Genomic DNA, 11,557 nt, shown 5'->3' with positions numbered 1-11,557 from the left:
GCCACAAGTCATCATCACAACTGCATCTGTCTCCTCACAGCAGAATATTCTCTCCACACCCCCAGTTTTATGGCATGAACTAATTTAACAGTTGCTTTAAATGTTTACTCAACCACAGTTTTAAACTCCAGTCTGGCTCTCTTTAGACCTCAATAAAAATTAAACGAGCTGCTGGAGGAACTCAGCGGATAGGCAGCATCTGTGGAGGGAAATGTAAAATCGACATTTCGGGTTAACTCCCGCTCAGTTCCTCCAGCATCTCAATTCTTGCTCGAGATTCCAGCATCTGCAGTGTCCAGTGTCTCTATTTTCAGAACTTGTCCCTTTCAGTCCTGCCTCAGACTGAACCAGGCTCTTCTCTCCAGCATCACTTATGTTCTGCATCTTCTTATGCCAATCACGCCTGCTGGGGCACAGGCTGCCAACAGCAGCTCGGCAGAGGCCTCCGTCCTGGGCCGAACGCCGATCGGCCCTCTGGGGCCTCCTTACACCAGGCGACCGATCATCTTGCAGGCGAAGGTCCTTCCTATCCCAGGGGTGAGGCCTTTGGGGATTCAGTTGACGTATCTGTCACACTGGGATTTTGCGGGACGGGTAGATAAACCCATGCCCAATACTCCTCTTTTCACAGCCGGGCATGGGACTGTCCATGGCTGAGGCGTTAGTTATGTTCCCACCTGTTTAATGTGCTCCTGATCCCATCTTGTTTTGGAAACGGCCCCTTTGAACACTTGTAGGAACAGAACGATCATTCCCCGACACTTCGGCGCCCCTAGAGGACAATCGCGGTACTGCAGACATTCCCCGGCTCCACGTAAGGATCCTGAACCAGGAAGTACCGGGAGTTAAAATGGCTTCGAAAGGACAGGTCGAGAGTTGGACCGACGAGGTAATTTGTCCCATCTGCCTGGATTTCTTCACCGATCCGGTTATACTGGACTGTGGACACAACTTCTGTCGCTCCTGTATCACACGGTGTTGGGAAAGGGAGGAGAGAAACTCCTGCCCGGAATGTAGAGAGGAGTTTGCGGACCGCACCCTCAGGGTCAATCGGGCCTTAGCAAATCTGTCTGAGAAAGCTCGAAAACTAAACCTGAATCCGAAAGAGAAGGAAAGTAAACTTCACTGCGAGGAACATGATGAAGAAATGAAGCTGTTTTGTGAAAACGACAGGAAACTGCTCTGTGTGATCTGTAGAGATACGCGGGAACACAGAGAGCACCGCTTCCTGCCGATTATAGAAGCTGCTGAAGTCCACAGGGTAAAACAAATCGATTTTAATCACCTGGTTTTTTTTTCATTACATATTTATTTTCTATCCCTGGGTGACTTTGAAATAAACTGGCCCGAATTGGCACTGCATCTTTATTGTCTAATTCCTTCACTCTCTGCTTCCCAGGACCGGGTTAAATCTGCGTTCGAATCTCTCACAGAAAAGAAATCCGAGCTGGAGGAAATGGAGCGGCAACAGAAGGAGAAGATTTCCGGAGTTCGGGTGAGGCTTCTTGGGGAGAATTTCCAATGTTGTGTAGTTTTGTTCCCTTTCGTGCAGAATATCAGCTTTGGTGATTATTTTCGATCCTGGCCTTTTGTGCTGTCTGCGGGGAGTTTGCATGTACTCCTTGTGAACTCGATGGGCCGACATTGCCAAGAAATCCTGGTTGAATGTTTAATTCTCTCCTTAATTAACCCTATGAAGGTGGGTGGTCTGTGAATCAAGTGTAAATGAATGGGTCAGTGAGGAACAATTGTGAGGAATGTGGTCCACGTGGGGACCAATGACATAGATAGGAATAGGGATGAGGTCCTGAAGAAGGAATATAGGGAGTTAGGAAAGGTTAAAAAGCAGGACCTCAAGGGTGGTAACCTCGGGATTGCCGCCTGTGCTGCGAGACAGAGAGGGTAGGAACAGGAAGTCATGGCAGTTGAATGTGTGGCTGAAGAGTTGGTGCAGGGGGCAGGGGTTCAGATTTCTGGATCATTGGGATCTCTTCTGGGGAAGGTCTGACCTGTACAAAAAGGACGGGCTGCACCTGAAGTGGAAAGGGACCAATATCCTGGCGGGCAGGTTTGCTAGAGCTGTTGGGGAGGGTTTAAGCTAGTTTGGCGGGGGGGGGGTGGGAATCAGAATGTGAGTGCAGAGATTAGGGTAGAAGGACAAGGGCATGATGCTGTGTGCTCTGAGTTGGTGAGGAGGGCCAGGCAGGGGACAAAACATAAATGTAGCCAGTTAGAGGAGTTGAAATGTGTCTATTTCAATGCTAGGAGTATTTGGAATAAAGGGGATGAACTTAGAGTATGGATCAGTATGTGGAACTACGATGTTGTGGCCATTACTGAAACTTGGCTGGAGGAAGGGCAGGATTGGCTGATGCAGGTGCGGGGGTTTGGGTGTTTTAAAAGGAAGAGGATGGGAGGTAGAAAAGGGGAGGAGTAGCATTACTGGTCAGGGATAGTATCACAGCCATAGAAAGGGAGGACGCTGCAGAGGGAGTGTCCACTCAGTCGGTGTGGGTGGAAGTCAGAAATAGGAAGGGATCAATCACTGTGCTGGGAGTAGTCTATAGGCCCCCAAATAGCCCTCAGAACACCGAGGTGCAGATAAGCAGGCAGATTTTAGAATGGTGCAGGAAATACAGGGTTGTAGTTATGGGTGATTTCGACTTCCCTCATATTGACTGGCACCTCCTGACTACAAGGGGCTGAATTTGTCAGGTGTGTTTCAGAAGGATTCCTGACACAGTACGTTGACCAGACAACGAGAGGAGAGGCCATACTGGATCTAGTTCTGGGTAATGAACCTGGTCAGCTGGCAGACCTCTTGGTGGGGGAGCATTTTGGTGAGAGTGACCACAACTCCCTTAGCTTCAGCATAGCTATGGAAAAAGATAAAAACAGACAAAATAGGAAAGGGCTTAACTGGGGAAGGGCTAACTATGACGGAATGAGGCAAGAAGTAGCGAGAGTAAATTGGAAACAGATGTTCGAGGGTGATAGCACAGAAGTAATGTGGAGGAAGTTTAGGGACTACTTGTGCTGGGTTCAGGATAGGTTTGTCCCACTGAGACAAGGAGAAAATGGTAGGAAAAGGGAACCGTGGCTGACGAAACACGTGAGGCAACTCGTCAAGAGGAACAGGAACCATATGTTAGATATAAGAAGCAGGAAGCAGGAGGGGCTCATGAGAAATATAGGGTAGCCAGGAAGGAGCTTAAGAAAGGGCTTAGGAAAGCTGGAAGGGGGCATGAAAAGGCCTTGGCATGTAGGATTAAGGGGAACCCCAAGGTGTTCTATGTGTATGTGAAGAACAGAAGGATGACAAGAATGAAGGTGGGGCCGCTAAAGGATAAAGAAGGCAACATGTGCCTAGGGGCGGAGGGGGTTGCGGAGGTCCTAAATGAATACTTTGCTTCAGTATTCACAAGAGAAAAGGACCCTGATCACGGTGAGGTCGAAATAGAACAGGCCTGTGTGCTGGACACTGTGGAGATGAAGGAAGAAGAAGTGTTGGATCTTAAAAACATCAAGATTGATAAGTCACATACATCAAAGTTGCTGGTGAACGCAGCAGGCCAAGCAGCATCTATAGGAAGAGGCGCAGTCGATGTTTCAGGCCGAGACCCTTTGTCAGGACTAACTGAAGGAAGAATGAGTAAGGGATTTGAAAGTTGGAGGGAGGGGGGAGATGCAAAATGATAGGAGAAGACAGGAGGGGGAGGGATAGAGCCGAGAGCTGGACAGGTGATAGGCAAAAGGGGATACGAGAGGATCATGGGACAGGAGGTCCGGGAAGAAAGACAAGGTGGGGGGGGGGGTGACCCAGAGGATGGGCAAGAGGTATATTCAGAGGGACAGAGGGAGAAAAAGGAGAGTGAGAGAAAGAATGTGTGCATAAAAATGAGTAACAGATGGGGTACGAGGGGGAGGTGGGGCCTAGCCTCACTTCTCTAACTTCCGCTAGGCCCCACCTCCCCCTCGTACCCCATCTGTTACTCATTTTTATGCACACATTCTTTCTCTCACTCTCCTTTTTCTCCCTCTGTCCCTCTGAATATACCTCTTGGCCATCCTCTGGGTCGCCCCCCCCCCTGTCTTTCTTCCCGGACCTCCTGTCCCATGATCCTCTCGTATCCCCTTTTGCCTATCACCTGTCCAGCTCTCGGCTCTATCCCTCCCCCTCCTGTCTTCTCCTGTCATTTTGCATCTCCCCCTCCCCCTCCAGCTTTCAAATCCCTTACTCACTCTTCCTTCAGTTAGTCCTGACGAAGGGTCTCGGCCTGAAACGTCGACTGCGCCTCTTCCTATAGATGCTGCTTGGCCTGCTGCGTTCACCAGCAACTTTGATGTATGTTGCTTGAATTTCCAGCATCTGCAGAATTCCTGTTGTTTAAGATTGATAAGTCCCCAGGGCCGGACATGATATACTCCAGGTTGCTGTGGGAAGTGAGAGAAGAGATCACCGGAACAGTAGCTATGATCTTTGAATCCTCTTTGGCTGTAGGAGAGGTGCCAGAGGACTGGAGAATGGCAAATGTAGTTCCCTTGTTTAAAAAAGGTAATAGTGAGAATCCTGGGAATTATAGACCGGTGACTCTTACGTCGGTGGTCTGCAAACTATTGGAAAGGATTCTTAAGGATAGGATCTACGAGCATTTGGAGAAATACAGTCTACTCAAGGATAGTCAACATGGCTTTGTGAAGGGAAGGTCATGCCTCACGAGCCTCATTGAGTTTTTTTAAGAGGTAACAAAAGAAATTGATGAGGGTAGGGCAGTAGATTTGGTCTACATGGATTTTAGCAAGGCATTTGAGAAGGTCCCCCACGAGAGACTCATCCAGAAAGTCATGAGGCATGGGATCAGTGGAACCTTGGCTGTTTGGATAAAAAATTGGCTTACAGGAGGAAAGCAGAGGGTAGTAGTGGAAGGAATGTATTCTGCCTGGAGGTTGGTGTCCAGTGGAGTGCCGGAAGGATCTGTCCTGGGACCCCTGTGATTTTTTGCAATGACCTGGATGAAGAGGCGGAAGGATGGGTGAGTATGTTTGCGGATGACATGAAGATTGGAGCTGGAGTTGTGGATTGAGCTGTAGGTTGTCGAAGGTTACAAGAGGACATAGGATGCAGAGTTGGGCAGAAAGGTGGCAGATGGAGTTCAATCCGGATAAGTGAGAGGTGATGCATCTTGGAAGGACAAACCAGAAGGCTGAGTACAGGGTTAATGGTCAGTTACTTAAGAGTGTTGATGAACAGAGGGACCTTGGGGTTCAAACCCATACATCCCTCAAAGTCGCTGCACAGGTTGATAGGATAGTTAAGAAGGCCTATGGGATGCTAGGCTTCATTAATAGGGGGATTGAGTTCAAGAGCAGAGCGGTCATGTTGCAACTCTACAAATCTCTGGTGAGACCACACTTAGAGTATTGTGTTCAATTCTGCTCACCTTATTACAGGAAGGATGTGGAAGCTATTTTTGAGGGTGCAGAGGAGATTTACCAGGATGTTGCCTGTATTGGAAAACAAGTCTTATGAGTCAAGGTCAGCAGAGCTGGGAATTTTCTCTTTGGAGCATAGAAGGATGAGAGGGGACTTGATAGAGGTCCACAAGATTATGAGAGGCATAGATAGGGTGGATAGCCAGTACCTGTTTCCCAGGGCATGAATAGCAAACACCAGAGGGCGTATGTACAAAGTTAAGGGAGGGAAGTTCAGGGGAGACATCAGGGGTAAGTTTTTTACACAGTGGGTTGTGGGTGCCTGGAATGACTTGCCAGGGATGGTGGTGGAGGCTAAAACATTAGGAGTATTTCAGAGCCTCTTGGACAGGCACATAGATGAAAGAAAAATAGAGGGTTATGGAGTAGAGTGGGTTTAGTACTTTTATTTTAGGAATATATGGGTCGGCACAACATCGAGGGCTGAAGGGCCTGTGCTGTGGTGTTCTAGTGCTCTAGTGTTCTCCTGTTTCAGGGAAAGTGAGTGAGTGGGACTGAAGCTCTGTGAACTCACATATAATTTAATGGACTGAATGGTCACTTTCCATGTCATAAGGAAATACTTTACAGCCAAATAATAAACTAGCCTCTCCCTTCATTCGACAGGAACAGTCACACAACGTTCAGGCCCGCATCACATCCCAGTTTGCCGAACTGCGCCGGATTATCACCGAAAAAGAGCAGCACACACTCCGAGATCTCAGGGAAGAAGAGGAGAGGATTCTTAATCCAATGGAGAAAAATCTTCGAGAGATTCAAGAGAATTTAGATTCTATCCAGCAGGAAATTACCAAGTTACAAGAACAGATGGATGAACAAGAAAATGTGATGTTTCTCATGGTGAGAGTTTTGAGTTGGTTTCTGTAGACAGTGACAGAGTGCACAGTGACAGAATAATGTATTTTGAATCAACGTGGTCTTTACAAATATTGTAGTTGTAAACTGATTTGTGTTGGCGCATGGCCAAGTGGTTAAGGCATCAGACTAGTGATCCGAAGGTCGCTAGTTTGAGCCTCAGCTGAGGAAGCGTGTTGTGTCCTTGAGCAAGGCACTTAACCACACACTGCTCTGCGATGACACTGGTGCCAAACTGCATCGGCCCTTGTGCCTTTCCCTTGGACAACATCGGTGGCGTGGAGGGTGCCGGTCTTCCATACAACTTTGCCTAGGCCTGCGCCCTGGAAACCTTCCAAGGTGCAAATTCATGGTCTCACGAGACTAACGGATGCCTGTTAAACTGATTTAAAGCAGACAGATGTTTTGACTGTTCCAGATTGTTGTCCCCAAACCGGCCTCTCACAACATCTGTACATCACAGGACAGTCTGCAACCTTCTCGGGAATGAGTTACTCTGACCATTGCACTGAGCTGGTGATCGTTTCTGTGATTCCCACGTATAATATCCCCTGATACTCAGAGTAACACCCAGTTACAGTCACAGGCTGTGAGTGTGTCTGGTGTGGTGGTTGTGTCGATCAGTGGGAACTGAGGTTGAATTTCAGAATGTGACCCACACATCAAACTTACCATGTATACCATCTATATCCAGATTGTATCAGATTAACTGTTTTAGAGAATTTTGCACTGTCTGTTTTCTTTTTCATATATACTGTTCATCGGATTATATCCCAATTTACATCATAGACAGGTCTTTCAATCCATTTTCTCCTATCAGTTTCCCTGTTTAACAAGCCTCATCCCACCTCCTCACCACGCCCAGAAACAGTGTCCCAAACTCCATGTGTTTATCGAACTTCCCCACTCAGGTTCAAAGGTACAATTTACTGTCAGAGACATGTATACAGTATAAATCCTGAAATGCTTTTTCTTCACAACCATCCACGAAAACAGAGAAGTGCCCCAAAGAATGAACGACAGTCAAATGTTAGAAGCCCAAAGTTCTCCCCCGCTCCCCTCCCTCCCATGCGTAAGCGACAGCGAGCAACAATCCCCCCCACCCCCCACCGGCGAAAATAAAGCGAGCCCACAACCAGCACTCAGCGTGAGCTAAGTGATAACAAAGTCACAGACTTGCAGTCACCCCGTAGTTCGACACACTGCAGGCTCTCTTTCTCCTAATAAGGGAGAAAGAGGTGACTCCATTTTGTTTCCAGCCAGCGGGGAGATAATGAACAACTCGCTGGATGATGATGTTAAAAGTTCGTTACATCACTTTTTCCGAGCTCTGTGCCTGGAGATTACAAGCTTCTCAGATCCCCAGGTGTACAGCAGATGTTCCGACTCCCCCAACGACACACGGGTTTCCGTTGGTGACACCGACCCTTGATTTGCCCGTCTCCAGTTGCTTGAGAGCTGAGGCTGCTGGAGACGTGCCAAAACCGTAGGCCGAGGCTCCGACACGTCAAATAGTGGCTGATTGTGGAATCCCGAGAGCGGGATCCATTCTCGCAAAGAACTGTAGTCAGCGTCTAACTCCAGTTCAGGGTCTCCAAAAGAACCCTGAAAGAGAAAAATAGAGATATTAAAGATGGAAATAAGACTGTTTTCGAAGATGCAAGCAAACATTCGCCATTAGGCGCCATTGTTCAATCTCTGCTGTTCCACTTCTACCACTCTTGTGGCAGTGACTTCCACGTTCTTTTGCTAAACCACCTGGCACTTTATGTTTAATTTAAGGTCTCCCCATAAATAGAGATGGTTTCTCCAACAGCACCCAATTTAATCCATCACTCATCCTATATTCCTCCATCTTATCATCCTGCCATCATATCCAGATAAAAAATACACAACCTGTCCAGCCTTTCCTGTCAGTTGCATCTGTTCATTTGTGGTATAATTTTCAGAAACATTCTCTGTAGTTTTCTCTGTGGTTCTGAACTGTTTGTGTGTGTGAGTGACTGCGGAAGTGGGAACTTGTAACACCTTGTAATGACTTGGATGAAATTCAGGATGTGGACAATAAGCCTAAGTCTTCTCAGATTTGTGTTTTATTTATTCCAGGAGGAAGCTCGCCGGGAGAGGAGGTAGGACACGCTCTTTACTGAAACTCTTTATGGAGTTGTGAAACAATTCAAAATTGCAGAATGTGACCATGGGTTTAATATTTACAGGATTAGTGACGATGTCTATGAATTGTCACTGACAGATGGAGCCCTACCAGTTGAAAGATTCTATCACCCCTATTTTTTGAACACAGTATTGAGAGAAACACTTGATGCCGTTATTCAAGGTAAAAGATACGAAGATTCATTTGTCCTTCTTTATGATACACAATTGCAGAATGCCAATGAGGTGGCTTTTTAGAGCAGCTTGTGGTTGAGCCCACCAGTAGGTATTACGGATTTGGTGTTGTGCAATTATTCAGAGAGTTTAAGGAAAAGGAACCCTTAGGTGCCAGAGATGTAATTGACCCTTCAGTTTGAGAGGGATAAGATAAAGCCAGTTGTATCAGTATTGCAGTGGACTAAAGGGAATTACAGAGGCATGAGAGAGGAGATGGCAAAGTTGATTGGAGGTGGATACTGGCAGAGATGACTGCAAAGCAGCAAAGGCTGAAGTTTCTGGAAGCAATTCGGAAGGCGCAGTTTAGATAAATCCCAAAGACAATGAAGTTTACAAAAGGGATGATGAGGCAATCATGGCTGACAAGGGAAATGAAGGACAGCATAAAAGCAAAAGAGAGCGATATTGAGGAGCAGATACGGAAACAGATCCTGGAGAGGTGTAATAATAACAGATTTGTTGTGATAGGAGACTTTAATTTCCCAAATATTGATTGGCATCTCCATGGAGTGAGGGGTTTAGATGGGGTGGAGTTTGTTAGGTGTGTTCAGGAAGGTTTCTTGACACAATATGTAGATAAGCCTACAAGAGGAGAAGCTGTACCTGATTTGGTAATTTGAAATGAACTTGGTCAGGTGTCAGATCTCTCAGTGGGAGAGCGTTTTGGAGATAGTGATCATAATACTTTATACTTCATTGTCACCAAACAATTGATACTAGAACGTACAATCATCACAGCGGTATTTGATTCTGTACTTTCTGCTCCCTGGATTAACAATATTAAATATTAAAAATAAAGTTAGTAAATATTAAAATTTAAAGTTAAATCATAAATAGAAAATAGAAAAATGGAAAGTAAGTTAGTGCAAAAAAACCAAGAGGCAGGTCTTCCTTAATTCTATCTTCTTTACAATAGCATTGGAGAGAGATAGGAACAGACAAGTTGGAAAAGTGTTTAATTGGAGTAAGGGGAATTATGAGGCTATCAAGCAGGAGATTGGAATCTTAAATTGGGAACAGATGTTCTCAGGGGAACGTATGGAAGAAATGTGGCAAATGTTCAGGGGATATTTGTGTGGAGTTCTGCATAGGTACATTCCAATGAGACAGGGAAGTTATGGTAGGGTACAGGAACCGAGGTGCACAAAGGCTATAATAAATCTCGTCAAGAAGAAAAGAAAAGCTTACAAAAGGATCAGAGCTAGGTAATGTTCGAGATCTGAAAGATTACAAGGTTAACAGGAAGGAGCTTAAAAAGGAAATTGGGGAACCAGAAGGGGCAATAAGAAGGTCTTGGTGGGCAGGATTAAGAAAACCCCAAGGCATTCTACAAGTATGTGAAGAGCAAGAGGATAAGACATGAAAGAACAGGACCTATCAAGTGTGACAGTGGGAAAGTGTGCATGGAACTGGAGGAAATAGCAGAGGTAGTTAATGAATATTTTACTTCAGTATTCACTATGGAAAAGGATCTTGGTGATTGTAGTGCTGACTTGCAGCAGACTGAAAAGCTTGAGCATGTAGATATTAAGAAAGAGGATGTGCTGGAGCTTTTGGAAAACATCAAGTTGGATAAGTCGTTGGGACCGGATGAGATGTACACCAGGCTACTGTGGGAGGCTAGGGAGAAGATTGCTGAGCCTCTGGCGATGATCTTTGCATCATCAATGAGGACAGGGGAGGTTCCGGAGGATGGGAGGGTTGCGGATGTTGTTTCTTTATTCAAGAAAGGGAGTAGAGATAGCCCAGGAAATTATAGGCCAGTGAGTCTTATCTCAGTGGTTGGTAAGTTGATGGAGAAGATCCTGAGAGGCAGGATTTATGAACATTTGGAGTGGTATAATATGAGTAGGATAGTCAGCATGGCTTTGTCAAGGGCAGGTTGTGCCTTACGAGCCTGATCGATTTTTTTGAGGATGTGACTAAATGCACGGATGAAGTAAGAGCAGTAGATGTAGCGTATAAGGATTTCAGCAAGGTATTTCATAAGGTGCCCCATGCAAGGCTTATTGAGAAAGTAAGGAGGCATGGGATCCAAGGGAACATTGCTTCGTGGATCCAGAACTGGCTTGCCCACAGGAGGCAAAGAGTGGTTGTAGACAAGTCATATTCTGCTTGGAGGTCGGTGACCCAGTGGAGTGCCTCAGGGATCTGTTCTGGGACCCTTACTCTTCGTGATTTTTATAAATGATCTGGATGAGGAAGTGGAGGGATAGGTTAGTAAGTTCACTGATGACATCAAGGTTGGGGGTGTGGTGGATAGTGTGGAGGGCTGTCAGAGGTTACAGCGGGCCATTGATAGGATGCAAAACTGGGCTGAGAAGTGGCAGATGGAGTTCATCCAGATAATTGTGAAGTGGTTCATTTTAGTAGGTCAAATATGATGGCAGAATATAGTATTAAAGGTAAGACTCTTGGCAGTGTGGAGGATCAGAAGGATCTTGTGGTCCAAGTCCATAGGACGCTCAAAGCAGCTGCGCAGGTGAACCCTGTGGTTAAGAAGGCATGGGGTGTATTTGCTTTCATTAATCGTGGAATTGAATTTAGGAGCCGAGAGGTAATGTTGCAGCTATATAGGACCCTGGTCAGACCCCACTTGGAGTACTGTGCTCAGTTCTGGTCGCCTCACTACAGGAAGGATGTGGAAGCTGTGGAAAGGGTGCAGAGGAGATATACAAGGATGTTGCCTGGATTGAGGAGCATGCCTTATGAAAACAGGTTGAGTGAACTCGGCCTTTTCTCCTTGGAGCAACGGAAGATGAGAGGTGATCTGATAGTGGTGTGTAAGATGATGAGAGGCACTGATCGTGTGGATAGCCAG

General features: G+C 46.2%; 1 protein-coding gene across 1 annotated transcript in view; it reads left to right on the top strand.

Moving 5' to 3' along the window:
- Positions 1-831: 831 nt before the first annotated feature.
- Positions 832-11,557, top strand: part of LOC134346531 (nuclear factor 7, brain-like) — a 32,875-nt gene continuing 22,149 nt past the window's right edge. The window contains exons 1-5 of the mRNA XM_063047942.1: positions 832-1,261; positions 1,400-1,495; positions 6,100-6,333; positions 8,455-8,477; positions 8,565-8,683. Coding sequence (XP_062904012.1) covers positions 851-1,261; positions 1,400-1,495; positions 6,100-6,333; positions 8,455-8,477; positions 8,565-8,683 — 883 coding nt within the window. The 5' untranslated portion in view covers positions 832-850. The remainder of the gene's footprint in view (positions 1,262-1,399; positions 1,496-6,099; positions 6,334-8,454; positions 8,478-8,564; positions 8,684-11,557) is intronic.

Source organism: Mobula hypostoma, chromosome 5 (assembly GCF_963921235.1).
Source record: "Mobula hypostoma chromosome 5, sMobHyp1.1, whole genome shotgun sequence".
In the NCBI taxonomy this organism is placed as follows: Eukaryota; Metazoa; Chordata; class Chondrichthyes; order Myliobatiformes; family Myliobatidae; genus Mobula; species Mobula hypostoma.
This window is presented reverse-complemented; position numbering and strand designations above follow the sequence as displayed.